We start from the raw sequence: 19,636 nt of genomic DNA on the forward strand, positions 1-19,636 counted from the left end.
TCTGAAGGTAACACTGCAACAGTACCAACCTAGCTGTGACTCAGTTTGGTACCAGAGGACAGGATCCTGTTGTTAGAGGAACCTGCAGAAGGAGACTGCTCACAGAAGGCATCGAGCACTGCCGGCAGCTCCGCGGCCGCAGGAGCATCGTCTGAGATGAAAGGAGAAGTTCCAAGCCTTGAGCTCACACAAACAAACTGGCAGCTGCCTGCCTGGCTAAGATGTGCAAAATATGCCTCAAAACCAGGGAAGAGCTTTGGGAACAGAATCCCAGAACTTTAAATGCTGATACTTCCCCCATCTTGAGTGCTAACAGATGTCTGCCGCAGCTCAGGCTGCCTGCAGCTCAACAGGAGAGCCTCAGCCCCATGGCTTGGAGCAGCTCTGAGCTTGCTTCAGAGCACTGCCACCACACAGTGACACCTCCTTGAAGCTGGCCTCCTCCAGCTCTATTGATGATCTGGACGAGGGGATTGAGTCCAGCAGCAGTGAGTTTGCAGATGACACCAAGCTGGGAGCGGCTGTGGAGCTGTTGGAAGGTAGCAGAGCCCTGCAGAGGGACCTGGCCAGGCTGCATGGGTGGGCAGAGGCCAAGGGGATGAGATTTAACAAGGCCAAGTGCAGCGTTCTGCACTTTGGCCACAACAACCCCAAGCAGCACTACAGGCTGGGGCCAGAGTGGCTGAGAGCAGGCAGGAGGAAAGGGACCTGGGGGTACTGATAGAGAGTAGCTGCAGAGGAGGCAGCAGTGCCCAGGTGGGCAGCAGAGCCAATGGCATCCTGGGCTGGCTCAGGAGCAGTGTGGGCAGCAGGACAAGGGAGGTTCTTGTGCCCCTGTGCTCAGCACTGCTCAGGCCACACCTTGAGTGCTGTGTCCAGTTCTGGGCTCCTCAGTTCAAGAGAGCTGTTGAGGTGCTGGAAGGTGTCCAGAGAAGGGCAGCAAGGCTGGGGAGGGGCCTGGAACACAAACCCTATGAGGAGAGGCTGAGGGAGCTGGGGGTGTGCAGCCTTGCAGCCTGCAGAAGAGGAGGCTCAGGGCAGAGCTCATTGCTGTCTACAACTACCTGCAGAGAGGCTGTAGCCAGGTGGGGTTTGATCTCTTCTGCCAGGCAGCCAGCAACAGAACAAGGGGACACAGCCTCAAGTTGTGCCAGGGCAGGTCTAGGCTGGATGTTGTTAGGAAGTTCTTCCCAGAGAGAGTGATTGGCATTGGAATGGGCTGCCCAGGGAGGTGGTGGAGGCACCATCCCTGGAAGTGTTCAAGATGAACCTGGATGAGGCACTTAGTGCCATGGTCTGGTTGACTGGCTAGGGCTGGGGGATAGGTTGGGCTGGCTGAGCTTGGAGGTCTCTTCCAACCTGCTTGATTCTATGATTCAGTGCTGTCCACTGAGCTCAGCTCACCACAGCAGTGACCCCAGAAGTGGGTGCAGGTAGCTGTCAGCAGTGAAAGAGGAGAAGGGAGATCAGCTTGGAGGTCACAGGCAGTGCTTATTTTTTGTCCTCATATAGAATCACAGAATTGTTTTGGTTGGAAAAGACCTTTCAGCTCCTTCCAGTCCAACCATTAACCAAGCACTGCCAGGGCATCACCAAACCACAGCTCTCAGCACCCTATCTACACAGCTTTGAAACCCATTCAGGGTTGGGAACACCACCACTGCCCTGGGCAGCCTGGGCCAGGCCTGGGCAACTCTCAAAGGGAAGAAATAATTCTTTATGTCCAACCTAAACCTCCCCTGGGGCAACTTCAGGTCATCTCCTCTTCTCCTGTCACTTGTTCTAGGTGGGACTGATCTTGGAGGTCTCTTCCATCCTGGTTGATTCTGTGATTCTTTGGGACACAAACCCCCACCTGGCTCCAACTCCCTTTCAGGGAGCTGCAGAGAGCAATGAGGGCTGAGAGCAGTGTGAGTTCTGAACCACACCTGCTGCCAAGAGCACCATGAGAACACTCAAGAGGCCTGGCAGCCCTGCACAGGAGGAAAGGCTGAGAGCTGAGGTTGTTCAGCTCTGAGAAGGCACAAAGGAGACCTTATTGCCATGGGCCAGTACACTAAGGGCAGCTACCAGGAGGGTGCAGACTCCTTGAGACTCCCTGACTAAAGGGAGACAAGAGGTGATGAGGACAGGTCACTGCTGGGGACATTGCCATGGGGCTGCAGAGGGAAATGTTTCACTGTGAGCACATTAGGGACAGGAATCACCTCCCAGGGGCAGTGGTGCAGTCCCCTACACAGGGCAGTTTTCACACTCAGCTTGGCAAGATGCTGGGCCAGAACCATCACCTAGAAAGGTTCATGGAATCAAGCAGGTTGGAAGAGAGCTCCAAGCTCAGCCAGTCCAACCTAGCACCCAGCCCTGGCCAATCACCCACACCATGGCATTGAGTGCCTCATCCAGGCTTGGCTTCAACACCTCCAGGGATGGTGACTCCACCACCTCCCTGGGCAGCCCATTCCAATGGGCTGGACCAGATGATCCCTGGAGTCCCTTCCAACCTGGCATCCTGGGATCCTGATCAGGACTAAGCAGCCTCTTCCTCTAGCCAGGTGGTTTCAGATAAAATCCCTCCAGCAGAACTAATAAAGCACAACAGTGCTGAGAAGGAAGCAGGAGCAGGTTTATCTTACCAGGATGGAAACACTTCCACTGCTGTCAGCTAAGCCCCTGCAGCTGTGCAGCAGCAGGCAGGCTCCTGCTCCCCACACAGCTCCTCACCAGCTGCACTTCACTGCCATCAACAGAAATGAGGGGAGGAAAACTAAAACACAGCCTAAGACTTGAGGGCTAAGAGAAACAAATTGGGTGGCAGTGCTGATCTGCTGGAGGGTAGGAAGGCTCTGCAGAGGGACTTGGCCAGGCTGCATCCATGGTCTGAGGTTCAACAAGGCCAAGGGCTGGGTCAGAAGAACTCCAGGAATGCTCCAGGCTGGGGGCAGAGTGCTTGGAAGTTGTCCAGTGGAAAAGGAGCTGGGCTGGGGTGGGTTGACAGCAGCTGAAGATGAGCCAGCAATGGGCACAGGTGGCCAAGAAGGCCACCAGCAGCCTGGGCTGGATCAGCAAGAGTGAGGTCAGCAGGAGCAGGGCAGGGATCATGCTCCTGGAGTGGGCACTGCTGAGACCACAGCTCGAGTCCTGAGCTCAGCTTTGGACTCCTCTCTCCCAGAAGCACATTGAGAGGTTGGAGCAGGGCCAGAGAGAGCATCAAAGGTGGGGAAGGGTCTGGAGAAGAGGGCTGGGGAGGAGCAGCTGAGGGAGCTGGGGGGGTGCAGCCTGGAGAAGAGGAAGCTGAGGGAGAGACCTCATTGCTTCTGCAGCTGCCTGAGAGGAGGCTGCAGTGAGGTGGGGGTTGGGCTCTGCTCCTTAGGATTGGGTTCATGGGAGAGGAGGTGGCCTGAAATTGTATCAGGGGAGGGTTAGGTTGGAGCTGAGGAACAATTTCTTTGCTGCAGGAGTGGTGAGGGCTTGGCAGAGGCTGCCCAGAGAGGTGCTGGAGTCACCATCCCTGGAGGTGTTGAAGCCAAGCCTGGCTGGGGCACTTAGTGCCATGGTCTGGGTGATTTGGGTTGGAGTCCCCATGGCTGGAGGAGTCCAAGAACCCTGTGGCCATGGTGGGGTTGGGCTGATGTTGGACTGGCTGATCTCAGAAGGTTGGTGGTTGGGCTGGACGATCCTGGAGCTCTTTTCCAACCCTAACAATTCCCCAATCCCATGATTCTACAAGCTCCTAACTGGCAATGCCTTTGCACTGAGCCACAGGAGCCAGCAAACACTTAAAGAAGATAAACTCTGAAAGCCTTTCCCCCCCCCCCCCCACCTTTGTATTTCAGCTCTTGCTCAAGGCACTGTGGCTGATCTCACACTCACCACATCCAATTTCCATTCAAACAACACTGCTGAGCTTGTTTGCTCGAATGCAAACCCATTTTCAACACCCAAAGGGTGAGAAGAGAGGAGAAGAAATCTCCTCTCTCCTTCTCCTCTGAAGAAGCCAACAGCTCCAAGTGGTTTTGTTTCAATTTAAAGCCCTGTTCACCTTCTACATCAAATCTATTTCATGTTCCTCCTTTTCCATCTATTACCAGAGGCCTTTGTCAGGATAAAAAGTAAAGAAATCAACAAAACTATCTGGAGGTTTGAGGTTGAAACTGGTCCCCAGGAAGAGAGAAGAAAGGCAAAACAGAGCAGCATGAGCCTGGCAGAACAATGACGTCTGAAAGTTCCTCTGCAGCTCCAAACAAGCTTCCTGCACCATGTGCAGGGCCTCTTTCAGACAGCATCCTGTGGCTCCAACAATGAAAACACAGCCCTGGGAGAGAGCAGAAGCTCTACAAAAGGGGAGGAATTAAAGAACCTTTCTTGGTTGCAGTTATCTGCAGCTCCTTTGAGGTTTGCCTGAATGGTTAAAGCAGGATGCGGCCACAGTTGGCAGTTGCATAATGGACTCCTGCAGAGCCAGGGGGGGAAAATGATTCCTGCCCAAGTTGGTTTGGGGTTTCTTTTTTAGCATGGATTCATCCAGAATCAGGCAAGGCTAAGGACAGAGCTTGGCTAGGGAAGCTGCATCAGAAATGGGAGAGGTTGCTGCTGCTGTTCGGAGAGCTCGGGGGAGATGTGCTGAGGAAGGGGTCCCAGATGGCAGCGTTGGGGTCTGCAGCCTTGGGCAAGGACTTGAGCAGACAACATCTTGGGTTGGAAAAGTCTTTCAAGAGCATCCAAGTCCAACCTTTGACCTAGCACTGCCTCACAGTGAGGGTGAGGAGACTCTGGCACAGGTTGCCCAGGGAGGTTGTGGAGCACAGAAGCACCCAATGTGATCACATTGGGTGCTTCTGTGCTCCACAACCTCCCTGGAGGTGTTCAGAACCAGGCTGGATGAGGCCTTAAGCACCCTGAGCTAGTGGAAGGTGTCCCTGCCCATAGCAGGGGGGGTTGGAACTGGCTGAGCTTCCAACCCAACCCATGAAGTCCATCCACCAACCCAAGGCCACTGCTAAAGCATAGAAGGGAATCACAGAACACATTGGCTTGGAGAGGACCTTTAAAGGTCATTTTGGCCAAGCCCTGCAGTGAGCAGAGACATCTCCAACTTGATCAGGCTGCTCAGGGCCCCATCGAGTTTGATCTTGAATGTCCCTGCCCCTCTGCCCACCCCCAGGGCACCCCCAGCTGCTGGGGTCAGCAGTCCCTCACTGCAGGATGTCTCTGATCCCTCCCTGCACAGTGTCTCAGCTCCTCGCAGCTCTGCTGCCTGCTTCCTCCAGCCCTGCAGGGCAGATGCAGCCTGGAGATGCCTCCTCAGGGCTGCTGCTCACTCAGAGACACCCAGGCTGAAAAGCAGCTCCTGGCACTGCCAATCCTCCTCCTCCTCCCCGTGCTCAGGGAGGAGCTGCATGAAAACTCACTCAGAAGCTGAATGGTGCCAGGGGGCACCTCCTGGCCTGGCTTGCCCTGGCTGTGCCCAAGTCTGGTCTGCATCCCTAGGGGTTTGCAGCCTCCTGTCAGGAGCAGGACTCAGAGCCACAGAACCTTCTGGTTTGGCAGAGGCTTTTCAGAGCATCCAGTGCAGCCCTGACCTGGTGCCAGGGCACCACCAACCCATGGCCCTCAGCACCACACCTCCAGGGCTATCAGACCCCTCCAGGCCTGGGCAACCCTTTGGGGGAAGAAATTGTTCCTCATGGCCAACCTGAACCTGCCCTGGGGCACCTCGAGGTCATTTCCTCTTCTCCTGTCACTGTACCCAGGGAGCAGAGCCCAACCCCCCCCCCCCCCCCCCCCGGCTGCAGCCTCCTCTCAGGGAGCTGCAGAGAGCAATGAGGTCTCCCTCAGCCTCCTCTCCCCCACACTGCACCCCCCCAGCTCCCTCAGCTGCTCCTCCCCAGCCCTCTTCTCCAGACCCTTCCCCTCCTTTCTTGCCCTGCTTTACCACTAACCCATGGCCCTCAGCACCACATCTTCATGGCTGTGAGACCCTGGAGGACTCCACCACTGCCCTGGGCAGCCTGGGCCTGTCCTTGACAACCCTTTGGGGAGAAGAATTTGTTCCTCATGTCTCAATTGCTCCTGCGTGGCCATGGCACCTCAGGGCATGGCTTACTGGCCACAGTGGCCTTGGGTTGATGGTTGAACTCAATGCCCTTAAAGGTTTCCAACCCAAACAATTCCATGATGCTAAACCTCCCCAAAACATCTTGAGGCCATTTCCCCTCATGCAGAGACACCTCCTCATGCCACACAGCCCACCTGAGCTGCTACCAACCCCTCTGACACCCACAAACACTCTGTGCTCAGCTGCTGCTGCTGCTGCCCAAGGGTACCCAGCATGGGGGGGAGGGGACCAGCTGCAGGAAAGGATCTGCCCAAGAATGGCCAATGGCAGAGCCAAAGCTGCCCTTCACCACGTGCCAGCAGAGTGCCACCCCCCAGGGCAGTGCTGAGCATGAAGAGAGAACCATCAGAGATGTGGTTGAGGCTCCATCCCTGGAGACATTCAAGAGCAGACTTGATGTGGCCCTGGGCAGCCTGACCTAAATGGGGGTGTCCCTGCTGCCTGCAGAGGGGTTGGAGAAGACAACCTCTGAGAGTCCCTTCCAAGCCAGTGCAACCTGTGAACCTTCCCAGGAGAAGATGGATGTGGAGCAACTGCCTGGCACCAGCACCACCTAGGAGCACTTTGGTACTCCAAAGTGTGCCAGGAGAGAGGTTAAGTGCCTTCAGCTCCAGGCTGGTCAGCAAAGGGCATCACAATGGCTTTGGGGTTTGAGGGGGTGAAATACAGCAGCAGTGCACTAAGCAAGGGCTCGGCCTCAGGAGAGGGATAAAGGCTTGAAACTAGAAGAAGGAGTCTCAAACTGGAGAGAAGGGAGAAATTGTTGATGCTGAAGGTAGTGAAAGCCTGACCCAGGCTGCCCAGAGAGAATGGAGCTGCCCCATGCCTGGCACCACTGCAGGTGAGGTTGTTTGGGGCTGTGAGCAGCCTGCTCTGGTTGGGGGTGTCCCTGCTGGTGCAGGGGGTGGGACTGGATGACCACAGAATCACAGAAGTGTTTGGGCTGGAAAAGCCCTCCCAGATCATCCAGTCCAGCCACCAACCCAAACCCACCTTGGCCTCCAGGGCTATGGCCACAGGGTTCTAGAATCACAGAATCAGGCAGGTTGGAAGAGAGCTCCAAGCTCCTCCAGCCCAACCTAGCACCCAGCCCTGCCCAACCAACCAGACCATGGCACTCAGTGCCCCAGCCAGGCTTGGCTGCAACACCTCCAGCCACAGCCACTCCACCACCTCCCTGGGCAGCCCATTCCAGTGCCAATCACTCTCTCTCACAACAACTTCCTAACAACATCCAGCCTCAGCCTGCCCTGGCACAGCTTCAGCCTGGGTCCCCTTCTTCTGGCCCTGGCTGCCTGGCAGCAGAGCCCAACCCCAGCTGCCTACAGCCTCCCTGCAGGCAGCTGCAGGCAGCAATCAGCTCTGCCCTGAGCCTCCTCTGCTGCAGGCTGCACCCCCCCAGCTCCCTCAGCCTCTCCTCACAGGGCTGTGCTCCAGGCCCCTCCCCAGCCTTGCTGCCCTGCTCTCAACACCTCCCAGCACCTCAACAGCTCTCTGCAATGGAGCAGCCCACAACTGGAACACCTCCAGCCATGGGCACTCCACCACCCTGACCACTCTTGCAGCAAAGAAATTGTTCCTCAGCTCCAACCTAACCCTCCCCTGGCACAATTTCAGGCCACCTCCTTTCCCATCAACCCAATCCTAGGGAGCAGAGCCCAACCCCCACCTCACTGCAGCCTCCTCTCAGGCAGCTGCAGGCAGCAATGAGCTCTGCCCTCAGCCTCCTCTCCTCCAGGCTGCAACCCCCCAGCTCCCTCAGCTCCTCCTCCCCAGCCCTGTTCTCCAGACCCTTCCCCAGCTTTGTTGCCTTTTCTGCCCCTCCAACTCAAACCATTCTGGACCAATAACCCCCCAGAGCCCCTCAAGCCCTGAGGCTGTCCCAGCTGCTGCCTCATCAGCTGCTGAAGCAGCGAAATGGCACTGCCAGTTTGTCAGGAGCTCTCTCTCATTTGAAGGGAATTTAAACTCCTTTCCCATTCTTCCTGAAAGAACCAAATGTATGCAGACCCAGCACTTGATCCTGCTCTCTAGGGCTGCTCTTCAACCCTGCTGCTCCTCAAACCTCAGCACAATGTAACCAGCAGGCTGTTCCCAAGCCTTCCTGTGCTGCTTTCCAGGCTGGTGAGCAGAAGAGTGGATTAAAGGACTAGGAAAGGCTCCACAGAAACTTGCTGACAACTGACCCAGGAGTGCCCCAGCACATCAGACACACAGGCAGCACCAGGGATTGAGGCTTCAGCATCCAAAAGGTTACAGCCTTTGGCTTCCAAACCCCTCCAGGGGGTTCTGCAAAGCCCATGGAGATGCAGAATGAGCTGCTCAGTTTTAATGCTGCCTGAGAAGTTCCCAGAATGGCTCAGCTTGGAAGGGACCTCAGAGGTTACCTGCTCCAAACCCCCTGCCACAAGCAGGGACTGCTCTCACCTACACTTGGTTATCCAAGGCCTCATCCAACCTGGCCTTAAAACACCTCCAGGGAAGGGACATCCACAACCTCCCTGGGCAACCTGTGCCAGTCTCACCACCCTCACACTGAAGAACTTCTTCCTCAGCTCCAGTCTCCTGTGCCAGGCTCTCACCACCCTCACACTGAAGAACTTCTTCCTCAGCTCCAGTCTCCTGTGCCAGGCTCTCACCACCCTCATCCTGAAGAACTTCTTCTCCAGCTCTACTCTAACCCTGCTCTGCCTCAGCTCCAAACCATTTGCCCTTGTCCTGTCCCCAGACACCCTCAGCAAAAGTCTCTCTGCAGCCTTCCTGCAGGGTCCCTCCAGGCACTGGCAGCAGCTCTGAGGTCCCTCCTGAGTCTTCTCCTCTCCAGGCTACTCCCCCCCAGCTCCCTCAGCCTGTGCTCACTGCAGAGCTGCTCCAGCCCTTGGCTCATCTTTGTGGCCTCCTCTGGCCTCACTCCAGCAGCTCTGTGCCCTCCTCCTGCTGGGGACAGCAGAACCAGAGGCAGGACTGGAGGTGAGGTCTGAGCAGAGCCCAGGGGCACAATCCCCTCTCCTGCCCTGCTGCCCACACTGCTCTGGCTGCAGCCAGCCCTCAGCTGCAGGAGGGCACTGCTGGTTCTTCTGCCCAGGAGACAGAGCCCATGGATGTCTCACACCTGGGGCCAAGGGCTGCCTCTCCTCAAAGTGAGAAGGATTATGCAGCCCTTTCACAGTGCACTGCTTGCTTAGCAACAAAGCTACTCCACTCTGAGCTGACAAGTGCCCATCTAAGGCCTGCAGCTGCACATCCTGAACTGAAACCGGGGCAGGCTCACTACAGAAACTTGGCAGCCCCAAGTGCAGGGAAGGAAATGTCCTGCATAGCCCAGGACTGCTCTTTAAAGCTCAGGAGGGAAGCACACAAAGGCAGCCCTGCTGTTATTCTGCAGCTCTTCAGCAGCTAAACCAACAGCAAGGTTAATGCCAGGAAGTGAACAGTGTCTGTGAAAACAGAACTAAGCAGAGAGCCACTGAGTCATCTGGGTGGGAAACAGCCTCCAACGACACCCAGGCCAACCCTGGAGCCAGCACTGCCAGGGCCCCACTAAACCATGGCCCTCAGCATCACAACTCCATGGCTCTGAAACCCCTCCAGGCATGGGGACTTCATCACTGCCCTGGGCAGCCTCAGCCAGGCCTTCACAGCTCTTCTGGTGAAGAAATCGTTCCTCAAGTCCAACCTAAACCTCCCCTGCTGCAACTTCAGGCTGCTTTGCCAGGTTGAGCAACTCCAGCTCCTTTCAGCTGCTTCTCCCCAGCCCTGCTCAGCTTTGTCATCCTTCTCTGGACCTGCTCCAGCTCCTCAATGTCCTTCTTGGAGTCAGGAGCCCAAAACTGAACCCAGCACTCAAGCTGTGGCCTCACCAGTGACCAGTACAGGGGCAGGATCACTTCCCAGCCCCTGCTGCCCACACCAAGGCTGACCCAGGCCAGGATGCTGGTGGCCTCCTTGGGCACCTGGCCACACACTGGCTCATCTTGGGCCAACTGTCAAGCATCACCCCCAGGTTCTTTCCAACAGGCACTTCCCAGCTACCCTGCCCCAACCTGCAGCACTCAAGGGGTAGCTGTTACCAGTGGTTAGACTCAGTGACCTTAAAGGGCTTCTACAACCAAACCAATTCTGCCATTCCAGAGTGCAGCTCTCTGCCCTTGGCCTTGGTGAACCTCAGCCCACTGGAGGCAGCCAACACAGGGAAGCTTTCCTGCCCTCCAGCAGATCAACACTTCCACTCAACCTTGGTGCCACCTGCAAGCAACAATCAACATCCACATCACAGAACCAGAATCAAGCAGGTTGGAAGAGAGCTCCAAGCTCACACAGCCCAACCTAGCACCCAGCCCTGGCCAACTAACCAGACCATGGCACTAAGTGCCCCATCACCTCCAGTGATGGCAACTCCACCACCTCCCTGGGCAGCCCATTCCAATGCCAACCACTCTCTGCCAACAACTTCCACCTAACATCCAACCTATACCTCCCCTGGCACAACCTGAGACTGTGTCCTCTTAAGACTGTGTCCACATGGCCCAAGAGCTCTTCATTTCCACCACCATTACCACAGCTGAACCAGAGAACCTCTGCCAGAGAATGCTTTAGGTTGGAAGGGATCTCAAAGCTCAGGAGGCAGGGGACAACTCCCACTAGAACAGGTCACTCAGGGCCTCATCCAACCTGATCCTGAACACCTCCAGGGAGGCTGTGGATGACAGGAGCACAGAATGTGATCTGACATTCAAGATCAAACTAGATGGGGCCCTCAGCAGCCTGATCAAGTTGGAGATGTCTCTGCTCACTGCAGGGCTTGGACAAAATGACCTCTAAAGGTCCTCTCCAAGCCAATGCTGAGGGCCATGGGTTGGTGGTGCCCTGGCACCAGGTCAGGGCTGCACTGGATGCTCTGAAAAGCCTCTGCCAAACCAGAAGGTTCTGTGGCTCTGAGTCCTGCTCCTGACAGGAGGCTGCAAACCCCTAGGGATGCAGAGCAGACTTGGGCACAGCCAGGCCAAGCCAGGCCAGGAGGTGCCCCCTGGCACCATTCAGCTTCTGAGTGAGTTTTCATGCAGCTCCTCCCTGAGCACGGGGAGGGGGAGGAGGATTGGCAGTGCCAGGAGCTGCTTTTCAGCCTGGGTGTCTCTGAGTGAGCAGCAGCCCTGAGGAGGCATCTCCAGGCTGCATCTGCCCTGCAGGGATGGAGGAAGCAGGCAGCAGAGCTGTGAGGAGCTGAGACACTGTGCAGGGAGGGATCAGAGACATCCTGCAGTGAGGGACTGCTGACCCCAGCAGCTGGGGGTGCCCTGGGGGTGGGCAGAGGGGCAGGGACATTCAAGATCAAACTCGATGGGGCCCTGAGCAGCCTGATCAAGTTGGAGATGTCTCTGCTCACTGCAGGGCTTGGCCAAAATGACCTTTAAAGGTCCTCTCCAAGCCAATGTGTTCTGTGATTCCCTTCTATGCTTTAGCAGTGGGTTTCTGTGCTTCTGTCATCTGCAACCTCCCTGGGCAACCTGTGCCAGCATCTCCCCACCCTCACCAGAAAGAACTTCCACCTCAACACCCAGTTTCAATCTCCCCTCTGCCTCTTTAACCCCACAGCAGCTTTGCAGTTCCAAGCCAATGTGTTCTGTGATTCCCTTCTATGCTTTAGCAGTGAGCTTAGCAGTGTTGGGTTGGTGGTTGGACTTCATGGCATCACAGAATGGGTTGGGTTGGAAGGGACCTTAAAGTTCAGCCAGTTCCAACCCCTCTGCCACGGGTAGGGACACCTCCCACTAGCACAGGGTGCTGAAGGCTTTGTCCAGCTTGGTCCTGAACACCTCCAGGGAGGTTGTGGAGCACAGAAGCACCCAATGTGATCGAAAGGGCTTCTACAACCAAACCAATTCTGCCATTCCAGAGTGCAGCTCTCTGCCCTTGGCCTTGGTGAACCTCAGCCCACTGGAGGCAGCCAACACAGGGAAGCTTTCCTGCCCTCCAGCAGATCAACCTTGGTGCCACCTGCAAGCAACAATCAACACCCACATCACAGAGGTAGGGTTGGGGACCTTTAAAGGTCCTCTCCAAGCCAATGTGTTCTGTGATTCCCTTCTATGCTTTAGCAGTGGGTTTCTGTGCTTCTGTCATCTGCAACCTCCCTGGGCAACCTGTGTCAGTGTCTCCCTGCTCTGAGGCCTGGTCCTGAACACCTCCAGGGAGGTTGTGGAGCACAGAAGCACCCAATGTGATCTTTGATCACATTGGGTGCTTCTGTGCTCCACAACCTCCCTGGGCAACCTGTGCCAGCATCTCCCCACCCTCACCAGAAAGAACTTCTTCCCCAACACCCAGTTTCAATCTCCCCTCTGCCAGTTTAACCCCACAGCAGCTTTGCAGTTCCAAGCCAATGTGTTCTGTGATTCCCTTCTATGCTTTAGCAGTGAGCTTGGCAGTGTTGGGTTGGTGGTTGGACTTCATGGCATCACAGAATGGGTTGGGTTGGAAGGGACCTTAAAGCTCAGCCAGTTCCAACCCCTCTGCCATGAGTAGGGACACCTCCCACTAGCACAGGGTGCTGAAGGCCTCATCCAGCCTGGTTCTGAACACCTCCAGGGAGGTTGTGGAGCACAGAAGCACCCAATGTGATCGAAGATCACATTGGGTGCTTCTGTGCTCCACAACCTCCCTGGGCAACCTGTGCCAGCACCTCCCCACCCTCACCAGAAAGAACTTCCACCTCAACACCCAGTTTCAAACCTCCCCTCTGCCAGTTTAACCCCACAGCTGCTCTGCAGTTCATGTTCCCCATGTCAGTACCTTGTACTTCTGCCTCAGCTCCTCGGTGTCTTCTTTCTCCACCTCCAGCACTCGCCTCCGCTCAGTGGCATCTTCGGCGTAGTCGAGCTTTAGAAAGAGGAGAGAAAGGGGAGGGGAAGGGGGGGGGTAAAGAGAAGAAGAAAACAAAAGCAGAGTTGTGATGGGTCCCATAAATATCCTGCACTGCTAAGCCTTGCCAAAGCTTGTTGGTTGAAGGAGGAGGAGGAGGTTTGCTTGCTCTATTTGATTCTCGCTGCTTTGCCATCCCTAAGCAGCCTCAGCCAGGGCTTGGCAACAGCCTCCAATGACATCCAGGCCAACCCTGGAGCCAGCACTGCCAGGGGCTCACTAAACCATGGCCCTCAGCATCACATCTCTGTGGCTCTGGAACTCCTCCAGGCATGGGGACTTCATCGCTGCCCTGGGCAGCCTCAGCCAGGCCTTCACAACTCTTCTGGTGGAGAAATTGCTCCTCAAGTCCAACCTAAACCTCCCCTGCTGCAACTTCAGGCTACTTTGCCAGGCTGAGCAACTCCACCTCCTTTCAGCTGCTTCTCCCCAGCCCTGCTCAGCTTTGCCATCTTTCTCTGCACCTGCTCCAGCTCCTCAATGTCCTTCTTGGAGTCAAGAGCCCAAAACTGAACCCAGCATTCAAGCTGTGGCCTCACCAGTGACCAGTACAGGGGCAGGATCACTTCCCAGCCCCTGCTGCCCACACCAAGGCTGACCCAGGCCAGGATGCTGGTGGCCTCCTTGGGCACCTGGCCACACACTGGCTCATCTTGGGCCAACTGTCAAGCATCACCCCCAGGTTCTTTCCAACAGGCACTTCCCAGCTACCCTGCCCCAACCTGCAGCACTCAAGGGGTAGCTGTTACCAGTGGTTAGACTCAGTGACCTTAAAGGGCTTCTACAACCAAACCAATTCTGCCATTCCAGAGTGCAGCTCTCTGCCCTGGGCCTTGGTGAACCTCAGCCCACTGGAGGCAGCCAAGGCAGGGCACAGGCAGTGTGGTTTGTTACTGCTCTCAGGGGGAGGCTCCCCCAAGCCTGGCCACAGCCAGCAGCCACCAAAGCAAAATGGCAAAGCCCAGGAACTGCAGATTCATAGGACCACAGAGTGGGTTGGAAGGGATCTTAAACACCATCCAGTTCCAAACCCCCTGCCTTGGGCTGGGACACCTCCCACTAGCACACTGCTCAAGGCCCCAACCAGCCTGGCCTACAACACCCCAGGGAGGGGACATCCACAGCCTCCCTGGGCAACCTGTGCCAGTGGCTCCACCCTCACTTCCTCATCTCCACTCTCCCCTCTCCCAGCTCAAAGCCATTGGCCCTCATCCTGGCACTTCCAGCCCTTGTCACAAGTCCCTCTCCAGCTCTCCTGGAGCTCCTTCAGGCACTGGAAAGTTGCTCTAAGGTCTCCCTGGAGCCACCTCCTATCCAAGCTGAGCATCCCCAACTCTCCCAGCCTGACCCCACAGGTGGCACCCAGAGGTAGGCAGAGTGTGTGTGCCCTGAGCAGAGCTCTCCCACTGTGTGGATGCAAGAGTTAAGTTTGTCTTTCCCTCTGAAGCACAAAGCTTTTCATTCCTTCCCTACCACCTCCCCAAGAGCCATGCAAGGAGCCAGGGGGTAGAGGGGGCAGCTGCTTACCTCCATCTCCATCCTCCCCATGCCCATGACATCGTACTTGACGACGATAGGGATGGGATCTGTCCTCCCTGTAAGAGGAACACACACAGAGGTGGTCAGCAGCCTGGCTCCTCACCACAGCTCACTTTGACACATTGGGTTTGGGTGGTTAGAGATCTTGCCTTGGAGTGCAGAGACCAGAAAGCTACAGTGAACCAAACACGAGCCATTCTCACAGCTTACAGACCAACCTGCTGCTCAGCTCCAAGCTGCCTCCAGCTCAATGGACAACCCCCAAGAGCTGCTAAAGGCTCACATGAACTGCTGCCAGACAATACTCTCCTGGTTAATGTTCAACCAGGACAAGTCCTAGAGGGAGAGCTGCCAATAAAGTGAACTTTCCCCTTCGTGCTTCCACCCCAGCCCATCCAAAACTCCTGGTCTTGTGCTGCAAAAGCTCTCAGCTCCATTTCCCTGCCCTACCACATTAATAATCCAGCAGAGACTTTTCCTGCCAGAGCTGCCCAAAAAGTCTCCCAAATCCCCACCAAGTTTTGGCCCACCTTGAGGGTGAGGGAAGCTGGCAGAGGAACCAAACTCCTCCTCCACCCAAAAACGCCCACCCGAGGGCAGGTGTTGGAGGCAGCTGCTCCCCTCCCCACCACCTCTCTCCCAGCTCCCCCCCCCCCTCCCCCCAGAGCTGGCTCAAGCTCTGGTTGTGCCCCTGGTAAGCTGTGAAAAGGACTGGTAGCGAAGAAAATTGACTTGGAACTAATCAAACTATGCTGGAGAGGTTTTGGTTTGTTTTATTTGTTTGGGAAAAAAAATAAAGACAAGAAAAATAGGGGAAAAAAAAGAGAGGGGGGGGATGGGGAGGGAGGGAAAGGAACAATTTTAATCCACTCATAACCAGCCAGACAAAGCAAAATGGGGCAGACAAGCACTTTACTACCACAGCTTTGGGGGGGGGGAGGGGTTGGTTTTTTGGGGAGGGGGATGGTTGGTGGTGCTTTGATTGTGAATTTTGGGGGTGTTCATTCTTACATCACAACTGGTGCTGGGTTGTGATGTAAAGGCCACTGAGAAAGTACTTACCTGGTGTGGAGGGGAGAGGGGGGGGACCTTGAGTGAGGAAACAGAATGTTTACTGCTCTGGTTATTTGCTGGGGGGAGAGGGGTGGGGAGGGAGTTGGTGTGAACCACTGCTTGGTTATATACAGACACAGCTCTTATACCTTTGGGCTAAAAGATCTACAGCTTCTCATCAGGCCAAAAAGGACTCAGCTGCCAGCCACAGGCACTGCAGGATGAGGTCTTTCAAGCACCTTCTCTTCTCCCAGAGCAGAGAGAGCTCAGACTCCACTTGAGGCCTCAAAGGGAATTTGGATCAGAGCAGATTTCTCTGCCTTGAACTCTCCAAGGCCAGAGGCAGGTGGTTTGCTTCCAGAAACAAACCTGCTCCGTGGAGGTGCTCAAGCAAAGCCTGGATGGGGCACTCAGTGCCATGGTCTGGGGGATAGGTTGGGCTGGATGTGCTTGGAGCTCTCTTCCAACTTGGTTCATTCTGTGACTCCATGACTTGCAGAATAGGTTGGGTTGGAAGGGATCTCCAAAAGGGTCACCCAGTCCAAACCCCCTGCAGTGAAGTTGGGCTCATTACCAAAATCAATCACCTAATCACCAATCATCATTTCCTTTAGGTGCCCACACCTCTGAGGGATAGGTTGGGCTGGATGAGCTTAGAGCTCTCTTCTAACCTGGTTGATTCTGTGATTCCATGACTCACAGAGTGGGTTGGGTTGGAAGGGACCTCCAAAAGGGCCACCCAGTCCAAACCCCCTGCAGTGAGGTTGGGCTAATTACCAAAATCAATCACTTAATCACCAATCATCAATTCCTTTAGGTGCCCACACCTCTGAGGGGCAGGCAGCCACCAAAAGCAGCTGATCCAAAGCAGCTCTGCCCTGGGGCTGGGGGGCAGAGGTTTGGGAGCCTTTCTCTTACGCCCAAAGGTATAAGGAGGGGAAGCAGTGGCTGCAGCTTAGACCCAAAGGACCAAATCAGAGGCAGGTCATAAAAATGACTTCCTAAGTGCAATGTCTCTGTCACAAGGACTCAGGCAGGGATTTACTGGTCAGTGGGAAACCCAAAGGGATTGGCTGGCAGCAAGGCCCAGCAATTCCTCAGCACTTTGCTGTTTCCCTTTTCTCTTCCCCTCTCCCCCCTCATTTTTCTCCCCTTTAATTTCTCCCCCTTTTTTTTTGTAATCTTCCTTTCTTTCTTCCTTCCTTTCTTTTCTTTCTTCCTTTCTTTCTTCCTTCCTTCTTCATTGTCCTTTTTGCTTTCTTCTATTTTCTTTCACAAAGCTTTTTTTTAAAACAGCTTTTTTCTCTCTTTTTTTTCCTCCAAAGATTTTTTTTTCTCTCCTCTTTCCCAAAGCTTTTTCCTTTCTTATTTTCCCCAAAGCTTTTCATTTTCTCTCCTTTTTAATAGCTTTTTTTTTAAACAGCATTTTCCCCCCAAGCTTTTTCCCTTCTCATTTTCCCCAAACCTTTTCTTTGCTTCTTTTTCTGCAGCTTTTTCCCTTCTCATTTCCCCCAAACCTTTTCTTTTCCTCTCTTCTTTACAGCTTTTTCCTTTCTCATTTTCCCCAAAGCTTTTCTTTTCCTTTCTCCTTTTCCAGCTTTTTTCTTTCTCATTTTCCCAACGCTTTTCTCTCTGTCTTTTTTCCAGCTTTTTCCCTTCTCATTTTCCCCCAAAGCTTTTCTTTCTCTCTCTCTTTTACAGCTTTTTCCCTTCTCATTTTCCCCCAAAGCTTTTCTTTCTCTCTCTCTTTTTTCCAGCTTTTCCCCTTCTCATTTTCCCCAAAGCTTTTTTTTTCCTTTCTCATTTCCAGCTTTTTTCTTTCTCATTTTCCCAAAGCTTTTCTTTCTCTCTCTTACAGCTTTTTCCCTTCTCATTTTCCCCCAAAGCTTTTCTTTTCCTTTCTCATTTTCCCAAAGCTTTTCTTTCTCTTTTACAGCTTTTTCCTTTCTCATTTTCCCCAAAGCTTTTCTTTCCCTCTCCTTTTTACAGCTTTTTCCCTTCTCCTTTCCCCCAAAGCTTTTCTTTCTCTTTCTCAGCTTTTCCCCTTTTTTTCCCCAAAGTTTTTCTTTGCCTCTTTTTCTGCAGCTTTTTCCCTTCTCATTTTCCCCCAAAGCTTTTCTTTCTCTCTCTTTTTTACAGCTTTTTCCTTTCTCATTTTCCCCAAAGCTTTTCTTTCTCTCTCCTTTTTACAGCTTTTCCCCTTCTCCTTTCCCCCAAAGCTTTTCTCTTTCTCAGCTTTTCCCCATTTTTTTCCCAAAGCTTTTCTTTGCCTCTTTTTCTGCAGCTTTTTCCCTTCTCATTTTCCCTCAAAGCTTTTCTTTCTCTCTCTTTTTTACAGCTTTTTCCTTTCTCATTTCCCCCCAAAGTTTTTCTCTTCCTCTCTTTTACAGCTTTCCCCCTTCGCCTTTCCCCCAAAGCTTTTCTCTTCCTCTCTTTTACAGCTTTTTCCTTTCTTATTTTCCCCAGCTTTTCTTTTCCTCTCTTTTTCCCCAAAGCTTTTCTTTGCCTCTCTTTTTTCCCAAGCTTTTTCCTTTCTTATTTTCCCCAAAGCTTTTCTCTTTCTCTCTTTTTCCCCAAAGCTTTTCTTTGCCTCTCTTTCTTCCCAAGCTTTTTCCTTTCTTATTTTCCCCAAAGCTTTTCCTCTCTTTTTCCCCAAAGCTTTTCTTTGTCTCTCTTTTTTCCCAAGCTTTTTTCTTTCTTCTTTTTCCCAAAGCTTTTCCCCCCCCCCCCTCTTTTTTTTAACACCCTTTCCCCCCAAGCTTTTTTCCCTAAGCCTTTTCCTCCCCTTCTTTCTTCCACAGCTTTTCTTTTTTCTTTCCTTCTTATTTCCCAAAGCTTCCCCCTCCCCCTTCTATTTTTTCCTCTTTTAATTTATTTGACTTCCTTTTTGGGTCTCCCTCTACCAACAGAGACACTTCAAAGCTGCCTCACTGCCCTGCTAAACCCTTGTGTACAAAACAATGCATCAACACTTTTGCCTTCTAAGGCAATCAAAGGTTTTGGGGTGGGTTTTGGGTTGGATTTGGGGTTTCTTTTTGATCCTCAACCCCAAATCTCTTTGGAAATTTGGTCCAAACCCAAATCTCTCTGGAAATTGCAGTAGCCAAGTGCTAGTGCCCATTGTGGTGGAGGGGGGAGAGGGGGAAGGTGGAGGAGGGAGAGAGGGGAAGGTGGAGGGGGGAGAGAGGGGAAGGTGGAGGAGGGAGAGAGGGGAAGGTGGAGGAGGGAGAGAGGGGAAGGTGGAGGAGGGAGAGAGGGGAAAGTGGAGGAGGGAGAGAGGGGAAGGTGGAGGAGGGAGAGAGGGGAAGGTGGAGGAGGGAGAGAGGGGAAGGTGGAGGAGGGAGAGAGGGGAAGGTGGAGGAGGGAGAGAGGGGAAGGGAGAGAGGGGAAGGTGGAGAGGGGGAGAGAGGGGAAGGTAGAGAGGGGAAGGGGGAGAGAGGGGAAGGTAGAGAGGGGAAGGTGGAGAGGGGGAGAGAGGGGAAGGTGGAGAGGGGGAGAGAGGGGAAGGTGGAGAGGGGGAGAGAGGGGAAGGTGGAGAGGGGGAGAGAGGGGAAGGTGGAGAGGGGGGAGAGAGGGGAAGGTGGAGAGGGGGAGAGAGGGGAAGGTGGAGAGGGGGAGAGAGGGGAAGGTGGAGAGGGGGAGAGAGGGGAAGGTGGAGAGGGGGAGAGAGGGGAAGGTGGAGAGGGGGAGAGAGGGGAAGGTGGAGAGGGGGAGAGAGGGGAAGGTGGAGAGGGGGAGAGAGGGGAAGGTGGAGAGGGGGAGAGAGGGGAAGGTGGAGAGGGGGAGAGAGGGGAAGGTGGAGAGGGGGAGAGAGGGGAAGGTGGAGAGGGGGAGAGAGGGGAAGGTGGAGAGGGGGAGAGAGGGGAAGGTGGAGAGGGGGAGAGAGGGGAAGGTGGAGAGGGGGAGAGAGGGGAAGGTGGAGAGGGGGAGAGAGGGGAAGGTGGAGAGGGGGAGAGAGGGGAAGGTGGAGAGGGGGAGAGAGGGGAAGGTGGAGAGGGGGAGAGGGGAAGG

General features: G+C 54.4%; 1 protein-coding gene across 4 annotated transcripts in view; it reads right to left on the reverse strand.

The window, feature by feature from the left end:
* The window catches only part of GPATCH8 (G-patch domain containing 8), a 122,876-nt gene that overhangs the window by 31,401 nt on the left and 71,839 nt on the right, over positions 1–19,636 (reverse strand). For all 4 annotated transcript variants that reach the window (XM_064174448.1, XM_064174447.1, XM_064174446.1 and 1 more), the window contains 2 exons: positions 14,561–14,628; positions 12,905–12,991 (listed from right to left, as the gene is read on the reverse strand). In XM_064174448.1, coding sequence (XP_064030518.1) covers positions 12,905–12,991; positions 14,561–14,628 — 155 coding nt within the window. The remainder of the gene's footprint in view (positions 1–12,904; positions 12,992–14,560; positions 14,629–19,636) is intronic.

This window comes from Pogoniulus pusillus, chromosome 40 (genome assembly GCF_015220805.1).
Source record: "Pogoniulus pusillus isolate bPogPus1 chromosome 40, bPogPus1.pri, whole genome shotgun sequence".
In the NCBI taxonomy this organism is placed as follows: domain Eukaryota; kingdom Metazoa; phylum Chordata; class Aves; order Piciformes; family Lybiidae; genus Pogoniulus; species Pogoniulus pusillus.